Below are 21668 nucleotides of genomic sequence, written 5' to 3'. Positions count from 1 at the left end.
ACTACAGAGTTATAATTCATTTGCCCTTACAGGTATGGTTCTCATCTGCCACACTTCGCACACTGTTGTATCAGTTTCTGAAAAGAAAATTCTAAAAAAATACACTTACATTTGGACGTGAGGGCACAAACCTTAGATGGAATGATTGCAGTTTTTTTGATGCTATGCTACTGTTTAACTCAAAGAAACCTTATTCTAGCTTTTGGAAAAGATGCAGCTTTTCCTACTCTACTGCCAATTCTCTTCTTACCTTGATTCCCAGTTCTCTTTTAATTAAGCAGCATGCTTAGCAAAATGTGGATAAATTTTAAAGTATCATATGAAAGAAATTATTTCTCGAAGTTCCTTACACAAATAATTTCCCCAGAGCCAATAACACAAATTATTTAGCTAACACTGAGTTTTTTCTCAATGTTTCTCAATTGCAAAATGTGTTAAATCAATGTGAAAGTCTTGGCTCTAGACTTGACAGTTACAACAACTAAGACAACCATTTAGCATTTAAAAATATTGTTACTTCATTTAAAGTTTAGGTGGTCTAAGGTGATCTAATACTGAAATTGCACCAACTCCATACTCTCCATTCTTCCTCAGATGAACACCGAGGGCAATGATCTAATTATGTGATTAGTATGCAAAGAGCAAAATGAGATTGATGAATTGGCGGCGGGGAGGGGAGATTTTAATTATCAAGATTTAGAACTTACATTTCTCTGTTAAAATTTGAGAAACAAAAATACCAGTCACATTTGGATCCACTGAAGTCCCCAGGCTGTGCTTTTCATGCCATGTTTAACTACTTCTGTCATTATTAACTAAAATTTATATTTCATTTTACAACCCACATTGTCATGTAAATTTAGGTCTTTATTTCAAATGAAACAAGTTAATTTTCCTGTGGACCCTTTTGCCATTTATAGCTCTGATAAATATAAAATTCACAGCAAACTAGCCAAGGCCTTCTTTTCCCTAGACTTTCTAATAATAACAATAACAGAAAACAATAATAATAAAACACCTGGAATTACGATAATGAGTTCTAAACAAAAGTGGTGATTTTAATATGGAGGGCAAGAAAAGCAGAATGAACTCTTCAAGAATCCCAGGGAAGACTTGTCCTAAATTATAATTATAGATATTTAGTTACACTTCAGTCTCCATCAAGACAAGAGGTTGGCAAGTGAGGGAAAGTGCCATTTTAAAAGTGCTAAAATTATAAAGTAACAACAAATGGAAACAGAACGAAAGCCAGAGGTAACAAGTTGATGAAGGAAAATAACTGAAGTTATTCTGAATGATGAATTGTTGAACTATTTCTGCTGAGGTTTTGAATTTATTAAGTAGCAAGATCCATTGGTAATATTGTTTTTAAATCTATTTTTTGCCTCGAAAAAACCAACAGACTAAGAAAATTTCTCCTCAAAGATCAAAAATCCTTCTGTCAATCTAAGAGTTAATGAGATTTTAAATTAAAAAATCTAGAACATGTATTCTTTTTCTCAGAGAAATAAAACTAAAGGACAGTTCATTTTTTCCCATAACAAATGAATATGATGCTATTTTTCACCCTTCTATGTAAAATAAATCACAGAAATCTTCAATGTCTTTGCCATCAGACAAACAAGGATAGCCACTGAACTTTTATTGTAAGTGGTATCTTTTGTTAGCCTTAATACGTACAGGCCTTTAAACCCATTGCGTGTTATTTTAATTCAGCAATTCTATGACACTCAAGACATTCACAATAGATTGGAAATTGTGAAGCCTGAGATTCCAATGTCAAAGTCAAGCCAGGTAGCAGTATTATTACACAGCATGTTTTTATAGGTGTATCATTTCCTTTTATGAATACCTCTTTGGGCATTTAAGAGGTAAAAAATGAATAAATTCATAAGTAAACAATTTTCATAGACTTTCCTGGTCAGACTGCAATCCGTTATCAAAGCTGTGGTTCTCGGATGCCTCCGTCAAGTTGACTAAGCCTATCGATGTGTCATTGAAAACAGGGATGTGAAGTAAGTAGAACTGCACACCAAAACACAATTTTCTGGTTCCTCAAATAGATGTTCATATCATTTATACTCATTAAACATAAATATAATCCCCCTGCAACTCCCACTGTCCTTTCAAATATTGTTGAAGGGAGAGAGACAAGGTCAGCTCCCCAGAGGACCCCCCAGGCTGAAGCCTGGCCTTGCTTTGTCTTTTATTTTTTTTAGAAATTTTACCTTAAGTGTTTCATATGTGTGTGTATGTTTGTAGATATGTATATATAAATACATGCATATGTGTGTATATATTGCTGTCAACCAGGGCTTGTCAACCAGTCCTTACAAAATTATGATTTAATTTCATTGTAAACATTTAGGGGGCTTTAAAACCAATAAATCTCCTCCCGGTCACACTCAATTTAACATATATATATACATACATATGTGTATATATATGTATATCTAACATATATACATATATGTGTTAAATATATCTGATATACATTATATGTATATATATATATATATACCTTTGAATTAAAAAGCCATGTAATCTGTGAACGAACTCTTAGCTCCATCATCCTGGAGTCAAGTTATATTAGTTCCCTTCCCTTTGATCAGCCCAGAAAGGGTCTTGGGAAACCATCAGCTGACTTAGTAGCACAAATTAGCAATGTGAAGGCCAGTCTATGACCCCAAATTAAACATCTTAGAGCTAGCACGCAGGCATTATGGAATCCATCTTCTGCCTGAGATTACATTTTGTCCTTTCACTTTGTGCCAACTCATCCAGATTCTCTCCCCAAAGGACCCACAACATTTTAAAAATTCAACATGAGTGGTCAAATAAATGTAATGCCATTGTTACAGAAATCCCCATAGTTATGAATTACAATACATAAAAATGTATGATATCTTATACCTATGGGAAAACCCTGTCAAAACAGCAAGAAAAAAATCATCTCAATATAAAATTTAATTATGGCGCCATGTATTTTGAGGGGATAATCAAATATTTACTGACATTAAGCTATCTCTATTTTAAATAAACTTACTACAAATTTTAGAAGTGTAATTAATTGAGGTAAAAATACAGTCCTTTAGAATGCAAATGCTCATGCTATTAGCCCTTTGTTTATTGCAGCATTGTGGACTCTTATAAGCCCTAATTATGAGGTTGACTTTATAGCATTTCCAAATAACAGAAATTTGGGAGGACAAAATTAATAGTAAGAATTTTTAAAAGAATTTTATATTTCCTTCAAAAACATGTAAGCAACTAATTTTTTCAAATACATAGGCATAATCATTTGAAATGAGACATCAAAGAAAAGCCATTTTGGTCATTCACAGTTGAGAAAGTCAATGACCAATAAGATTTCAGTTTTTGCAATTTTTTAAAGATCATCATCTACGTATTATCAGGATATGAGGTCTTTGTAGAAAGGACATGATAATTGTTAAATAATGACTTTTTTCCCCACTATGTCTGACTGTGTGAGACACTTAAAAATGTGTTAATCTGTTTCTCTACCGTTTCTTAAATTAAAGCACTTAGAGGTTTTCACTGATGCATTTTTAATGTGTCATCCAAGGTGTCAGGTTTAACTATGCCCTGCAGACTTACAGTGTTGAGAGTGTTCTCTAGTTTAAATTAACAATATCCTTGCCAAAAGTCTTATTATAAATTGTCTCATTCAACCAGTGAATAAAGTGTTTTATAGTTCATTAAAATTATGCTAAGTGATTAAAATAAAATCTTTATAAAAAAGATATATTACTAAAAAAAATAAGCCATCAAGTAACAGAAGATATGCTAATGAGATGTCATCACATAGTCATATTATATTATTCAAAGGATGAACTCTCTTTAAAACAATTTTCAACTGTTATTGTTGAGAATAGAAATTGCAATGTGTATGTCTTTATATTATCACAATGGTTACTTCTCATAGAATTAAAGTGATTTATTGAAAGCACATAGGTTTATTATCATACCCACTGATAAACTCATTCTTCTATGTTAAAACACACACAATGTAGTATAAAATCATTTCTGCTTGCCATCTATAGAGGCAATTATTTCATTATTTATTTTCCATTTTTTGTTGGACCCCCACAGAATTTATTCACAAAATTCATATACACCTTCTCTTCCAAGCTCATGAAACTTTCTTGTTGAATAATTTAGCCTTATAATAAATTATCAATGATAAGCTTCTTCTAAAGAATAAAATATTACAATAACTCAAAGCATCATCATTTCTCTGCCAAAATGCATTTTGTCACCGAAGTATAATACTTTGACCAGGATAATTATCCAGTTGCCCAAGTTTATGGAGACATCGATCCCTTCCTTCTTAAAATAACATTTTTCTACAACAGCTGAGTGTGGGCAGAATTAGAAATGTGCACAATGGAAAGTGTGCTTGTGGAAAACCAGAATGAATGTTTTAAAGGATGCTACTATCCCCAAAAGAGGAAACACTACAGAATCATTTATTATTTACTGGCTAACACACCATTTAAATATAGCATGTGCGAGCGCAGGTCGCTCTCCACTCCCCTCTTCCGCGGAGCCTGTGCAGCCCGCCACTGCCGGGTTCCCGGAATCCGGGGACGACTTCCCCGGGAGAGCGCACGGCGGGCCTCGGGCTGGTGCAGGGTCATGCCGGACTTTGCCGCCGCAGGCCCGCCCCGCATTCCGTGCCCCTCCCTCCCCGCCGGCCTCAGTACGCCAGAACCCCCCAATCAGCGGCTCCTTTAACCCCGTCCTGTCTAAGCAAAAAACAGACGCCCTCCAGCGACCTACACGCAGAGGCAGGGCCAAATCCAAAGCTGAGCCCCTGTGAGCTGTGAGAACAAAGAAGAGAAAGGGAAATCTCTCCCAGCAGCCTCAGAAGCAGCGGATTAAAGCTCCACAATCAACTTGATGTACCCTGCATCTGTGGAATACATGAATAGACAGCCAATCATCCCAAATTAAGGAGGTGGACTTTGGGAGCAAGATCTATGATTTTTCTCCCTATTCCTCTTTTTGTGAATGTGTATGTGTATGCTTCTGTGTGAGATCTTGTCTGTATAGTCTTGCTTCCACCATTTGTCCTAGGGTTCTATCCGTCCATGGTTTTTTCTTAAAATTTTTTTCTTAATAATCAATTTTAATTTTAAGAACGTTATTATACTTTACCTTCGTCCTTTCTTTCTTTCTTTCTTTCTTTCCTTCCTTCCTTCCCTCCTTTAGACAACGAATCATCCCAAATTGAGGAGGTGGTCTCTGACAGCAAGATTTATGATTTTGCCCCCTTTACCTCTTTTTGTGAGGGTGTATGTGTACGCTTCTGTGTAAGACTTTGTCTGTATAGCTTTGCTTCCAACATTTGTCCTAAGGTTCTATCCGTCCCTTTTTTTTTCCTAATTAAGAATTTTTTAATTCAATAACTTTATTATACTTTATTTTTACTGTATCTTCTTTCTTTCTGTTTTTCCTTCTTTCCCTCCTTCCTTCCTTCCTCCCTCCCTCCCTCCCTCCTTTCGTTCCTTCTTGCCTTCTTTCCTTCTTTGCTTCTTTCTTTCTTTCTTCCTTCCTTCCTTCCTTCCCTCCTTCCTTCCCTCCTTTCCTTCTTTCTTTCCTCATACTTCTACTAATTCCCTCTACTTTTTCTCCCTTTTATTCTGAGCCGTGTGGATGAAAGGCTCTTGGTGCTCCAGCCAGGAGTCAGGGCTCTGCCTCTGAGGTAGGAGAGCCAACTTCAGGACACTGGTCCACAAGAGACCTCCCAGATCCACATAATATCAAACGGCGAAAATCTCCCAGAGACCTCCATCTTAACACCAGCACCCAGCTTCACTCAATGACCAGCAAGCCACAGTGCTGGACAACCTGTGCCAAACAACTAGCAAAACAGGAACACAACCCCACCCATTAGCAGAGAGGCTGCCTAAAATCATAATAAGGCCACAGACACCCCAAAACACACCACCAGACATGAACCTGCCCACTAGAGAGACAAGATCCAGCCTCATCCACCACAACACAGGCACTAGTCCCCTCCACCAGGAAGCCTACACAACCCACTGAACCAACCTTAGCCACTGGAGACAGACATCAAAAACAGGAGGAACTACGAACCTGCAGCCTGCAAAAAGGAGACCCCAAACACAGTAAGATAAGCAAAATGAGAAAACAGAAAAACACACAGCAGATAAAGGAGCAAGATAAAAATGCACCAGACCTAACAAATGAAGAGGAAATAGGCAGTCTACCTGAAAAAGAATTCAGAATAATGATAGTAAGGTTGATCCGAAATCTTGGAGATAGAATGGACAATAGAATGGACAAAATGCAAGAATCAGTTAACAAGGACCTAGAAGAACTAAAGATGAAACAAGCAATGATGAACAACACAATAAATGAAATTAAAAATACTCTAGATGGGATCAATAGCAGAATAACTGAGGCAGAAGAACGGATAAGTGACCTGGAAGATAAAATAGTGGAAATAACTACTGCAGAGCAGAATAAAGAAAAAAGAATGAAAAGAACTGAGGACAGTCTCAGAGACCTCTGGGACAACATTAAACGCACCAACATTCGAATTATAGGGGTTCCAGAAGAAGAAGAGAAAAAGAAAGGGACTGAGAAAATATTTGAAGAGATTATAGTTGAAAACTTCCCTAATATGGGAAAGGAAATAGTTAATCAAGTCCAGGAAGCACAGAGATTCCCATACAGGATAAATACAAGGAGAAATACGCCAAGACACATATTAATCAAACTGTCAAAAATTAAATACAAAGAAAGTATATTAAAAGCAGCAAGGGAAAAACAACAAATAACACGTAAGGGAATCCCCATAAGGTTAACAGCTGATCTCTCAGCAGAAACCCTACAAGCCAGAAGGGAGTGGCAGGACATACTGAAAGTGATGAAGGAGAAAAACCTGCAACCAAGACTACTCTACCCAGCAAGGATCTCATTCAGATTTGATGGAGAAATTAAAACCTTTACAGACAAGCAAAAGCTGAGAGAGTTCAGCACCACCAAACCAGCTTTACAACAAATGCTAAAGGATCTTTTCTAGGCAAGAAACACAAGAGAAGGAAAAGACCTATAATAACGAACCCAAAACAATATAGAAAATGGGAATAGGAACAAACATATCGATAATTACCTTAAATGTAAATGGACTAAATGCTCCCACCAAAAGACACAGATTAGCTGAATGGATACAAAAACAAGACCCTTTCATATGCTGTCTACAAGAGACCCACTTCAGACCTAGAGACACATACAGACTAAAAGTAAGGGGATGGAAAAAGATATTCCATGCAAATGGAAACCAAAAGAAAGCTGGAGTAGCAATTCTCATATCAGACAAAATAGACTTTAAAATAAGGACTATTAAAAGAGACAAAGAAGGACACTACATAATGATCAAGGGATCGATCCAAGAAGAAGATATAACAATTGTAAATATTTATGCACCCAACATAGGAGCACCTCAATACATAAGGCAAATACTAACAGCCATAAAAGGGGAAATCGACAGTAACACATTCATAGTAGGGGACTGAAACACCCCACTTTCACCCAAGGACAGATCATCCAAAATGAAAATAAATAAGGAAACACAAGCTTTAAATGATACATTAAACAAGATGGACTTAATTGATATTTATAGGACACTCCATCCAAAAACAACAGAATACACATTTTTCTCAAGTGCTCATGGAACATTCTCCAGGATAGATCATATCTTGGGTCACAAATCAAGCCTTGGCAAATTTAAGAAAACTGAAATTGTATCAAGTATCTTTTCTGACCACAACGCCATGAGACTAGATATCAATTACAGGAAAAGATCTGTAAAAAATACAAACACATGGAGGCTAAACAATACACTACTTAATAATGAAGTGATCACTGAAGAAATCAAAGAGGAAATCAAAAAATACCTAGAAACAAATGACAGTGGAGACACAACGACCCAAAACCTGTGGGATGCAGTAAAGCAGTTCTAAGGGGGAAGTTTATAGCAATACAAGCCCACCTTAAGAAGCAGGAAACATCTAGAATAAACAACCTAACCTTGCATCTCAAGCAATTAGAGAAAGAAGAACAAAAAAACCCCAAAGCTAGCAGAAGGAAAGAAATCATAAAAATCAGATCAGAAATAAATGAAAAAGAAATGAAGGAAACAATAGCAAAGATCAATAAAACTAAAAGCTGGTTCTTTGAGAAGGTAAACAAAATTGATAAACCACTAGCCAGACTCATCAAGAAAAAAAGGGAGAAGACTCAAATCAATAGAATTAGAAATGAAAAAGGAGAGGTAACAACTGACACTGCAGAAATAAAAGAGATCATGAGAGATTACTACAAGCAACTCTATGCCAATAAAATGGACAATCTGGAAGAAATGGACAAATTCTTAGAAATGCACAACCTGCCAAGACTGAATCAGGAAGAAATAGAAAATATGAACAGACCAATCACAAGCACTGAAATTGAAACTGTGATTAAAAATCTTCCAACAAACAAAAGCCCAGGACCAGATGGCTTCACAGGCGAATTCCATCAAACATTTAGAGAAGAGCTAACACCTATCCTTCTCAAACTCTTCCAAAATATAGCAGAGGGAGGAACACTCCCAAACTCATTCTACGAGGCCACCATCACCTTGATACCAAAACCAGGCAAGGATGTCACAAAGAAAGAAAACTACAGACCAATATCACTGATGAACATAGATGCAAAAATCCTCAACAAAATACTAGCAAACAGAATCCAACAGCACATTAAAAGGATCATACACCATGATCAAGTGGGGTTTATTCCAGGAATGCAAGGATTCTTCAATATACGCAAATCTATCAATGTGATAAACCATATTAACAAATTGAAGGAGAAAAACCATATGATCATCTCAATAGATGCAGAGAAAGCTTTTGACAAAATTCAACATCCATTTATGATAAAAACCCTGCAGAAAGTAGGCATAGAGGGAACTTTCCTCAACATAATAAAGGCCATATACGACAAGCCCACAGCAAACATCATCCTCAATGGTGAAAAACTGAAAGCATTTCCACTAAGATCAGGAACAAGACAAGGGTGCCCACTCTCACCACTCTTATTCAACATAGTTTTGGAAGTTTTAGCCACATCAATCAGAGAAGAGAAGGAAATAAAAGGAATCCAAATCGGAAAAGAAGAAGTAAAGCTGTCACTGTTTGCAGATGACATGATACTATACATAGAGATTCCTAAAGATGCTACCAGAAAACTACTAGAGCTAATCAATGAATTTGGTAAAGTAGCAGGATACAAAATTAATGCACAGAAATCTCTGGCATTCCTATATACTAATGATGAAAAATCTGAAAGTGAAATCAAGAAAACACTCCCATTTACCATTGCAACAAAAAGAATAAAATATCTAGGAATAAACCTACCTAAGGAGACAAAAGACCTGTATGCAGAAAACTATAAGACACTGATGAAAGAAATTAAAGATGATACAAATAGATGGAGACATATATCATGTTCTTGGATTGGAAGAATTAACATTGTGAAAATGACTCTACTACCCAAAGCAATCTATAGATTCAATGCAATCCCTATCAAACTACCAATGGCATTTTTCACAGAACTAGAACAAAAAATTTCGCAATTTGTATGGAAACACAAAAGACCCCGAATAGCCAAAGCAATCTTGAGAACAAAAAAAGGAACTGGAGGAATCAGGCTCCCTGACTTCAGACTATACTACAAAGCTACAGTTATCAAGACGGTATGGTACTGGCACAAAAACAGAAAGATAGATCAATGGAACAGGATAGAAAGCCCAGAGATAAACCCATGCACATATGGACACCTTATCTTTGATAAAGGTGGCAGGAATGTACAGTGGAAAAAGGACAGCCTCTTCAATAAGTGGTGCTGGGAAAACTGGACAGGTACATGTAAAAGAATGAAATTAGAACACTCCCTAACACCATACACAAAAATAAGCTCAAAATGGATTAAAGACCTAAATATAAGGCCAGAAACTATCAAACTATTAGAGGAAAACATAGGCAGAACACTCTATGACATAAATCACAGCAAGATCCTTTTTGACCCACCTCCTAGAGAAATGGAAATAAAAACAAAAATAAACAAATGGGACCTAATGAAACTTCAAAGCTTTTGCACAGCAAAGGAAACCATAAACAAGACCAAAAGACAACCCTCAGAATGGGAGAAAATATTTGCAAATGAAGCAACCGACAAAGGATTAATCTCCAAAATTTACAAGCAGCTCATGCAGCTCAACAACAAAAAAACAAACAACCCAATCCAAAAATGGGCAGAAGACCTAAATAGACATTTCTCCAAAGAAGATATACAGACTGCCAACAAACACATGAAAGAATGCTCAACATCATTAATCATTAGAGAAATGCAAATCAAAACTACAATGAGATATCATCTCACACCAGTCAAAATGGCCATCATCAAAAAATCTAGAAACAATAAATGCTGGAGAGGGTGTGGAGAAAAGGGAACCCTCTTGCACTGCTGGTGGGAATGTGAATTGGTTCAGCCACTATGGAGAACAGTATGGAGGTTCCTTAAAAAACTACAAATAGAACTACCATATGAGCCAGCAATCCCACTACTGGGCATATACCCTGAGAAAACCGAAATTCAAAAAGAGTCATGTACCAAAATGTTCATCGCAGCTCTATTTACAATAGCCCGGAGATGGAAACAACCTAAGTGCCCATCATCGGATGAATGGATAAAGAAGATGTGGCACATATATACAATGGAATATTACTCAGCCATAAAAAGAAACGAAATTGAGCTATTTGTAATGAGGTGGATAGACCTAGAGTCTGTCATACACAGTGAAGTAAGTCAGAAAGAAAAAGACAAATACAGTATGCTAACACATATATATGGAATTTAAGAAAAAAAAAATGTCATGAAGAACCTAGGGGTAAGGCAGGAATAAAGACGCAGACCTCCTAGAGAACGGACTTGAGGTTATGGGGAGGGGGAAGGGTGAGCTGTGACGGGGCGAGAGAGAGTCATGGACATATACACACTAACAAACGTAGTAAGGTAGATAGCTAGTGGGAAGCAGCCGCATGGCACAGGGATATTGGATCGGTGCTTTGTGACAGCCTGGAGGGGTGGGATAGGGAGGGTGGGAGGGAGGGAGACGCAAGAGGGAAGAGATATGGGAACATATGTATATGTATAACTGATTCACTTTGTTATAAAGCAGAAACTAACACACCATTGTAAAGTAATTATACCCCAATAAAGATGTTAAAAAAAAAATATAGCATGTACTTTATACATTCTTCCTTTTCAGGGGTAAGTTTAGGTGTATTTTTTTCCTACTCATTATTAGGTGGTAACACATTTACTCCAAATAATATCTAAGTCTGTCCTGAACAGCAATTACTCCTCAAGTCGGCTCTTCACCTCTCTTGTTTTCATTAGTAAATACAACCCCACATTATGTGATTGCCACAGATTAGATTTCCATAGCAGAAAAAATCTGCTATTGGCAAGACAATGAAAATGAAAAGCAGATATTTAAGTAATGGAAAATTCCATGAGCTGATGAAACTGTATACAGGGGAGATGTGCATATTAAAAAGCTAACAATGTCAATAAACCACTTCCCGCTCCATGGTTATATCACTTCTGCAAAAAACAAGCAAAGAAAAACTCCATACTGGAGAGAATATCTAACAACACTATCTGACTCTATTGAAGTCTTTGCCACAAAGTGTATAATTCTCAGATCTCACCTTCACCATGGGTGCTCAAATACAGGCAGCATACCGAAGCCCTGCTATAAAAAAGTAGACCTCATTCCCAGAAACCAAGATTCCAAAGAAGAAAATGACCTATTTATATGAAAACTTCACCTTTGACTTTGAGCATAGTTCTATCAAATGTAAAATACTTGTATTTAAGTGTCATGCAAATAAATTATATTCTCTTTCCAAAAATAAAAGAGGAAAAAACTTTACTCACACAAGAATCTTTAAGGGGAAGGCTGAAATCATTAGAAAAGGGATGCATTTCCACAACACAGTAACACAGTAACACACGCAACTACACGTACAGTCATTTATCCCTTAGTTTCTCAGGAAGCACAATTTACTTGAACATTGTCCTCCCTCCTTCAATCCCTGGAGGAAAGAATTGGGGGAGCAGTCTCATTGTATGTGAAGGATGGCGGACTAGGTGGTAATTGAAATTTCAAACTTTCCCTGGATTTTGAATTTAACACTCTGCTCTTGTAACACTAATATGGATGAATACGGCATATGTTTTAGGGGACATTGACAAACTGAATGAATTATCAGGTATTCAGTATGTTCTCAATGGAAAAAAAAAAAACAAATGATTTTTTTCTACACAGCATTCAATATCCCCATTAAACTTTATAAAACTGAAAATCCCTTAGGCTAAAAACCCAAAAGCCATATTACCATGTACACTAAAATTAATCTCCCAATGAGTGCAGTTAGACACAGGGAATTCTGTGTCATTAACAGCCAGCTAGAAAATTCACCAGCTTGAATGTACAATTGGATTATTAGTAATTAAAAACTCTAAGTTTAGACATAAAAATAGTAAAGAGTAGATGTTTATTTATTTATTTATTTATTGTAGATCAAAGGAAAAGACATGGATTTATGTTGACTGAATTGATCCTTAAAATTAAATTTAAATATAAATTAAATGAACTATTTAAAGAAGAATCTTTATGTTTGTTCTTTTACCTCACAATAAAATGGATTATTCCCACTAAGTAATACTAAAAACTATATAATATCCTGTTCTGGCATTACATGTTAACTACAACTGGAAGAGAGATACTGCTACATATTAATGGATTACAATGTTTTTACATAGATATAGTATAAGATAGTCACAGAATGAAGAAAGCCAAATTACCTGAATTTTTAAACATATATACTTTCAAGATAACACTAATTCTGAAGTACAATTACAAAGAAAAAAGTGTAATACAAATATGAACAGTGCAAACATTTCTTTAAGATTGTTGAAATTTTATTTTGGCCTGTAGAAAACATAGTGAACAGTAAGCCAGAAATATTCAGCAATTTTCCTTAATAAATGTTTTTAATTTTATTAAAATGATAAAGGTGATTTTTAATGTGGACCTGACCTTTCTATGATCCAAATTATCTTTTGGTCATTAATTCTATAACAACTGGGAAGAAAGTTTTTACAGTGAGAAATACTTGTTAAAGCAATTAAGACATTACCATAACTAAAAAATCATTTTGATAAGTATTTTCTTAATTCACAATAATGAAAGTGACAAAATCAAAGAAAAATTTAAGTAATAGCATGATTCAATCACAATGGAAGAAAAAAGATTGTCATGTTCCAGGGTCTAAGAAAATGAATCACTATTCAAAAGGAATACCAACTTTTAAAAATAGAAATTTGAGCAAAAAAGATTTTCACAAATAAAATCCCTTTGATTTATTCCAAGGAGTAGTCATACAAAAGTCAGTTTCATCTTGATATTTATTTGTGTCCAAGAGTGGTATCACCACTGAACAAATTAGAAGCTTAGTTTATATCTTATATATTTTACAAGTTATAAGAAGAGCCAGAGCTTGGTAAGTTACAGGATCCATAAACTCCTCTCACTCCAAAGAGCTATTTATTTCTTGAAGTGAGAAGAGAAAATGATGGAAAATTGTTCTCATGATACACTCCAAAGATGTAGCAATAAAGGGATTTTTGAGTTTAGAAAATCTTAGACTCAGTTTTCAGTGAATAAAAACAGTAAATTACAGGGATCTTCCTTCTCTCTGGAGTTGTCCCTACCCTAATGCCATTATTTTATACCTCATCTGGAGCAAAGGCATTTTCTAGACCCTGTGGTACAGAGAACAGAAACCAGATGTTGCGAATGATGCTGAGAAGTGACCAGAGATTAGCAAGAGGATGATTTGGATGTGATTGATCAGTGTGATTTCTATTTACTTAAAAAGCAACACATGGTTTGCTTAAAGTTTATGGGGAAAAAAAAACAATTGAAGAGTGATGAAATCCTGAGGTATAGTTTAACGAGGTATGAGAGAGATTGGGAAAGCAGCTGATAGTGCTTCTCAACAAGAAAAGCTGAAAGATCACATGCTAAGTGTTACCTTACTTGATCTTTTCCAACTCTTCCTCATTAGCATTGTCTGTAAATGAAATAAAGCATTTTCATTATCTTATCACTCAAGTACAGGACAGGGCAGCCAATTGTTTTCTGGAGGAAGCTTGACATTTAAACAGCAAACGGTTTCCAGCAACAATTATACAAGACAAAAATTGTTTTTCACGTACACGCAGCTAGAAGAAGCACCTTTAACATTCAAGCAGTCTTTCTGGTAAGAGTTCATTTCCTTTATTCTTTTGTACAAAGAGATGGGACAGTATATTTTAAATAGAATGGAAAATTTGAAGTATCTTATTGATAGGAAAAAAACACACTAAGTCTCCCAATTAGCAATTGTTACTTTTGGTGGTGGCGGCTGATGATGTGCCATGACTTTACAGGGTGTATAATAACTTTTCTCTTCAAACTCATTCAAAGTCCGTTGCATTGGCAGCATCTTAGAATTGTCTCTGCTTCCAGTTAATCTTTAATTACATCAGGGTTGACAAATGCTTTCGACTGAGAAAAAGTGCTGCATATCATGATGGCTATTAGTGGATCTTCCTGCTAAATGTTTAGCCATGATATATCCTTTAAACTAGTTTTTTCGTGTCATAGTAAGAGATATTTATGACTTCAAGTTTTAATTAAGGTTGATGGAGATTTGTGATGAGTGCCCAAGATCACTGGTCTCTTGCATAAAGTAACTCATAAAAATCCAATGGCTTTTAATTTCCTCTCCAGTTTAAAAAAAATTCTCAATGAACACTGAGGTATTAACTTCCTGATAACCTCTTTACCCTCTCTTAGCTTTATCATTACTTTTAAGGCAGATGAGGGAATATCTGGAACAAAGAATACAGCTTATAGAAATGCTTGCCATATTTATATATCAAAGAAGTACACTCGTGCCTTTAAGAACCCTATCTCCTTCAGCAAAATTCACTATAAAGCAAGACCATTTCAGAAACCACTCATAAATTACAAAAATACAAAAAAGGAAAGATTTTAATATAAGAGTAAGTCATTTAGTAGGCAACCTTTGGCCTAAACCAAGACAAAGGAATTATGTAGAGGTTCTAGAAGGGGAAAGGAGAAATATCATAAAATTGTCAAGGTTAAGGATACATTCCTCTTTTCTGCAGATAGTGGTTTTATAGGTTACATTTTCTCTATATACACTCTGTCTGTGTTAGATATTGACCAAAATATGGAAGAGAAATAGACTTCCTAAGGTTACAACAGTTCCCAATTTTTTTCAAATGGAGTCAGGAACTGCAAAGTATTATTTTATATTTTTTCTAAGTACTAATGTCCAATTTATTCTGAAGCAAAACCCACCATCGGGTTAGGGAGATGGACGTTTAATAGATGTTCGTTGTTGATGTTAAATGAGTTAGTCGTCGTCATCACCACCACCACCACCACCTTCTCATCACTAAAAGGCAATTGGACACGAAATACTTTTGTGGTATGCCATGTTCATAAAAACTGCCCCGTGAAGAGTCAGGCAATAAATTTTTAACTTTCTCAGAAAGCAGAGTTTCAGTGAACAAAGAATGATAATTCCTAGGGACAATGTTCTGAGTCAAATCAGGTGAGAACAATTAACATAAGTAAATCAAAAAGGAAAATCTCTTAACTCATGGACATTTATCATCATCAACTAGTATCAAAGAATCTTACAAAGTTCCATTTGGTAAGAAATGCTACTATGAAAAAGGGGCTAAGAACATGAGGAAGAGTTGACTCTCAGGGCAACACTATTCAATATTACACAGATTCACTACTGCTGGTCAAAGCCACATCCCCCCACTCAAAACTACTGCACGCGATTAACCTTCCACATGTAAAGCAAACTATAGGGTTGGTATTTTCCTGTCTTTCAAAATCAGTCTTACAAACAAGATGCATGGTATTATTTTTCAGATTGGGACACTGATACAAACAAAAGGTCAGTGATTTCCCTACGTACCAGTATGAAAGATTTGGCAGTTACAGGGACCAATTCATTATTTTCCTGGTTCAGTTTCCAGGAAACTGGTTTTCTAGGGTTAAAGTAGATTCAGTAAAACTGGAATCAGTATAAAAGTTTTCTAAAAAGTGAATTTAACAGACATACTATTAACATTGTTACCTTTACTAACTGTGGGACACTTAGAGAAGAAAGATTGGGGAATGTTAAACATAGGGGATGAAGCAAATTATAGAAAAATAAGATTTATTTTTTGCTATTTGATCTTAACTTTAGCTGAGAAACATATGAATTTGTTTTTGAAAGTGTCATTATCTAATATTATAGTACCTTCAAATTCTTTATTAGCAACTCAACTTTCTTTGAAGCCCAATAAATGGAATAAGTAGCATAAAAATATGGCCTATGAGCTGCAGAACTGATTATGTTTTTAAAAGATTCCACAATCTCAATCCATTTTTTGCTTTTCCCTTTTGTTGCAATGATTTTTTTTTAGGCAATTACATGACTACTATAGATATAAAAAAAAATCACAGAATGGCTAAATACTATGGTAGATACATATTATAAAACATATATATTAACTGTTTATAGGTGGATATTTTTTCAAATGTTAGCCTATGGAATAATTCAGAAAAATTTCAAAAATAAACCATAGAGAAAAATATATTTTTTGAATTCACTAAAGATCAACTGAGGTTAATTCATATGTTTCTTAAAAGTTTTTACTTTTTAGCTTTAGCCAAGCAATTTGTTAGGTCTAGCTTATCTAAGAGAGTGTGTAACACAAATTAACTCACTTTTATTTCATAAATCCTCCAATGAAGAAAGCTGTGGATTGAACTCTGCTAGAAAAAGAGCCAGAAAGAACTCAAACACACTATCAGACCAAAATACCATATATATAGGACACACATATATGCACTACACACTTCTGCAGGATCAAACAGGGCATGCATTCAAAACAGAAATGACAGTTGTGTCATGCAAGTCATCAACATGCTCCCCAAGAAGATTTTGGTTTCTCATACATACAACACTGAAAATTAAAATATATATATATATATATGTTCACATCTGGAATCTTTTAAAAAAGACCCAATCATGACTCAATGGAGAATATTTTAATATAAGCAACTATGAAATACTTTTGCTATGACTCATATTTACTTCTTAATTAGCTATAATTAGATGTTCCATGTTTGAGGGGCTTTAGTAGATACAGTAGGCTGCTAGGGTTTTCAACTTGTTCTTCATTTTTACTGAGTTCTAGAACTGGCAATCCACACAAGGAGAAATCATCCCAACCACGTGATTCATGGAACACACTGTCAGTATTAACAGTGTTTTAAACACTCACAAGAAAACTGATTGTGAACTCTTAGCACTTTGTGATGCTAAGCCCTCTGTATTTCCAGTTACTCATTTCTTCCCACTTTTGATAGCATTTCTTTACATTAATGTTCTACTTCCTACTTGATGGTTAGGATTTATTTGTCAATGGCTCTTGAAATTCGTATCATCCATTCTCCATGTTAATGCATAAAAAATATTTAGCAAAGTCTACAAAACACAGGCATAAGAATAAACATGTGCTTTTCTGAACTAAAGTCTTAAGTCCCAAAAGCTTAAAATAGGTTATTTCTGAGCTAATAATCAAAGAGAACAGAACTCATAATTTTGCTGTGTGAAGGTCAATGCAAAATCATCCTCTATTCCTTCTCTATACATCATTCTGAATAGTAAGTGGACTTGTGAAGCATTTAGTAACTGATTTCTGGTTGGCTGCATTATGAGTCTGAATTTCTCTAAATAAGATTTGTTCTTGGATAATTTGTGGAAGTTCAGCATGTCATTTTCACTGCAGCAATATGTTATATATTTCAGGCATATAAAAATTTAATTTGAAGATACATTGGATAATTGACTGTTTTTAACCAAGAAATTTCAAATGTATTCCAGGGAAATATATTTAGCCAATACTAGACATGTTACCAAAAGAAAAAAATACAGTGATGTGCTTCTAATTCATCGTCATCATTAGAAATCTTGAGAAGAGCAATATAGACTGATTTTAATCCGATTATCATTAATAGAATAATTTTAAGAATTCAATAGGAAAATTAAATCATTATCTCCAATATTGTTTGTGACAACCTCAGGGATTTGAATATGGAAGTAAGAAGGAAACTTAAAATACCTTTCCCTGGACCTTTGAAGCATCCCATCAAGCATTCTCTAAGAATCCTCTTAGAGATTCATCCACAGCCTACTGAATAACCACTAGGTACAGAAAGCTGGACTAGGTTTTGAGAGGAGTCATCATAAGAAAGGTAATCAGAAGCAATAATTTATATATACATAAATATTTATGAATTATTATTATTATTTTTAACCAGGAGTGATGGGCTATAGGACAGAAGTGAGGTGAGGTACAGTACAGGTATATTTTAGGTAGGAAAGGTCACATTGAAGAAAGCTTGGACTTGAGAGGAGGTCAGCTGTGTAGGAGTCTGTATGTCTGGGATAAAGGTTACAAGTGAGGGAACATATGTCGCTCATTGGAGAGTCTTAAAGCCCTTCATCAGGAGTTTCCATTTCATTAGAGAAATAACCACAGGTCACTGAACACTTAGAAGAATAAAGAGGGAGTTATAGAACTTGGTACAATGCTTATAGATGCTCAATAAGTGTTTTATTTTTTCAATAGATGCCTACAACTGGCATCTCTTAGTCAGAGTGTCAAAATCTCCTAACTAGTGTCGCTTGCCAATTTTAGAGATCTTAATTAATAAACAGCTCTAGAATTGCTATATAGACCGAAATAAACAAAGGGGAAAAAGCACAAATTTATGTCTTTGTTAGAAATTTTCATCATGTAAAGTATATGCTTAGAAGCCCCAATCCCAATCTAGGAATCCAATTAGCCAGGATACTGGGGGTCCCAAAAGAATTTCCTGTAGGGGACCTTTCATGCTTCCTCCCTTGTCCCTGCCCCAGCTGCTTGTCAACAACCAACCCCAGGCTCCTGGTTATTGATCACGTCCACAAGGAGGAGCCAGTATAGCCACACCAGTCACTCTTCTCACTGCTTCTCAGTTGTGGCTGAAGTCAAGAGAGCTCGCCAGCCAGAGGCGAACTGCTGTACCTTTTCTGAGGCACTGGCCCCTGATAAGCCACTTGCTTCTCTGGTGAAGAAGAGAGAAGCCAGGTGAGAGTCCAACATGGGAAGGAAGAAGACACCCGTTTTCAGTTGCTGCAGCAGAATCAATCCAGTGCTATTTGGGACTGTGAAGGGGGAGGCATGAAGTAAGGCAAGCAAATGAAAAATACTCAGCAGTAAAAGATTTTTTTCCAAAAAGCTGGGGTAGCCAAAGAAATCTGAACCAAGAAAATGGCATGAAGATTTCAGGAAGAACTCTTTGTGTTAAGGGTGAATGTGGCTGGAGAGATACGATAAGGAGAAAGAAAAAGGAAGAAAAGAAGATTAATAATACCAGATTTTTGATGTGTAACTGTTTCATGTAACCTGTTTTCGTTCCTATTCGTGTTTGATAAATCACTGATGACCACTATAATATTTTAAAATGATCTTTTCTAAATAGAAAGACAGCGTGCCTAAATAAGTTTGAACAGCAGTGGAGATTGAAGGGTCTTTGCGAGAATGGTTGAAGAAAAACGAATGTCAGGAACTACTTTGCCTGTGCCGACATATATTTCTGTGTAATTTAGAACAACTCAGCAGCCTCGTCATAAAGTCTCTTGATACTAACTTAATCCCTCAAACCCTCAGTCTGATGTTAGAGTATTTAATAAATATGATTTTAATGTAAAAAATCAGCAGACCCTCCATCATCAAATCACCCAAATAACTAAAACAGCTGCCATATCATTTGAATCCCCAGTAATACTGGCAGTTTGGATGGTTTGGAGACACGTCCTAAGACCTCAGGCCCTTAGGTATTTTCATTTATGGTGTTGTCCTTCATTAAAATAACAAAGGATCCCCCCCAAAAAATATTCTATCACCAAGTTTTGTTGATTTTACCTCCTATAGATAAACTTCTTCATTTCTTTCCATCTCTACCTCTTGACAATTCTAATCCAAATCTCTATCATCTTCCACCAGGATTTTCAAAATAGCTCCTAGGTGGTCTCCAAGCATTCATTCTTACACTTTCATCTGTTTTCTACAATGCAGCTACACAACAAAAGGCGAATAAAATGATGCCACTTCCTATTTACAGACTTTTCAAAGGCTTCCCATTGCTCTTTGGGGAAAGACCACAAACCTTAACATGGCCAACAGTCCCTATGCAGTCTGGGAGTCTCCCTTTCACTGCCATCATGCACCAGGATCTTTCACACTCTGTTTGCTTCCACCTTCTCCAAGCTCCAGTACTTTTTCAATTCTTGGAGTGCAGCTTGGTTTCTCTAGCCACAGGGCCTTTGCATGTGCTATTTCCTCTGCTTGAAATATTTCCTCTCTTCCTGTGTTTTTGCCTTTATCAACTTCTATTCACACTTCAGACCTCATCTCCCATTTGACTTCCTTGGAGAATTCCTGTTCCCGACAAGAACAAATTCTCCTATATTTGCTCTACAGCAGCATGCACCTCTCTTTTATGGCACTTAAAACAGCTGTCATTTTACATTTCCTTCCATGATTATTTGATTTCTGAGCTCTCCACTGGATTTCAGTTCTACTGTATCCAAAGGGTCTAGCACAGGATTTGGCTTATAGTAGGTTCCTCGTGAATACCAGGATTATTTGAATAAATGAACACTTATACTTTATTCCTGTGTATGGATTAACCAGCTAGCATATACTCCTTGGCTTGCACTGGGTGAAATAATATATTCTGAATTGGTGACTTTTAAAATGATGGGCTTTTATTTCTAAATGTTCTCTGTGAAAAAATGTCCTCACACACCCTTCCATCTGCGCATATGGGCCTATGCCTGTGCACATACATTCTTTTACAGTGCTACGTTCTCCAAGTAGGTATTATTTGATAGTACTTGTTCGAAAAGAAAATTTTCTTCCTCACTGAATGAAATATAGATACTTAAATCATTCTTTGCAAATATTACATATGTGCTCGTTGTTTAATTTTTTTAAAGGATAGAGAAAAATACCTTGAAAAGGGTGAATTTTTCAATGAGTTTAAAACACTTCCAAATTTGAAGTTGTAATTCACTATTTTTATTTACAATCTAGGGAAAAATGCCAGGAATACCTTTCCAGCAGAAAACATATACCAACTTTAATCATGCATTATTTTAAACCAGCAATACACACATTGCTGAAATAGAGTATTTAAACTTGCCTAAAAAATTATGTCTACTCCTAAAATGTGTTGCAATCAGAACTAGTGAGAATAGCTACCAGTATGTGAAAGTACCCTGAGTCTGATAAATAAATTCTGGTAAATTGTGGCAGAAAGTGCACTGGCAAGCATACCGATGCAGGTCAAACCTGATATTTTTTAACGTCAC

The 21668-nt window shown here is 35.7% G+C and overlaps 1 protein-coding gene across 15 annotated transcripts in view; it reads right to left on the bottom strand.

Moving 5' to 3' along the window:
* MCTP1 (multiple C2 and transmembrane domain containing 1) overlaps positions 1-21668 on the bottom strand; it is a 543328-nt gene that overhangs the window by 235421 nt on the left and 286239 nt on the right. For 8 of the 15 annotated variants that reach the window (XR_007476708.1, XM_049708425.1, XM_049708421.1 and 5 more), the window contains exons 6-7: positions 16970-17017; positions 14199-14237 (exon numbers count right to left, since the gene is read on the bottom strand). The exons of 1 other annotated variant lie outside the window; for it this stretch is intronic. Coding sequence is in view for 13 of the 14 variants with exons in the window: in XM_049708425.1 (XP_049564382.1) it covers positions 14199-14237; positions 16970-17017 (87 nt within the window). In the remaining variant the exon portion in view is untranslated. The remainder of the gene's footprint in view (positions 1-14198; positions 14238-16969; positions 17018-21668) is intronic. 6 more of the 15 variants (XM_049708428.1, XM_049708429.1, XM_049708424.1 and 3 more) reach the window with 1 other exon arrangement.

The sequence above is a fragment of the Orcinus orca genome, chromosome 3 (assembly GCF_937001465.1).
Source record: "Orcinus orca chromosome 3, mOrcOrc1.1, whole genome shotgun sequence".
Classification (NCBI taxonomy): domain Eukaryota; kingdom Metazoa; phylum Chordata; class Mammalia; order Artiodactyla; family Delphinidae; genus Orcinus; species Orcinus orca.
The sequence above is the reverse complement of the archived record's forward strand: the minus strand, read 5'-3'. Positions and strand labels throughout refer to the sequence as shown.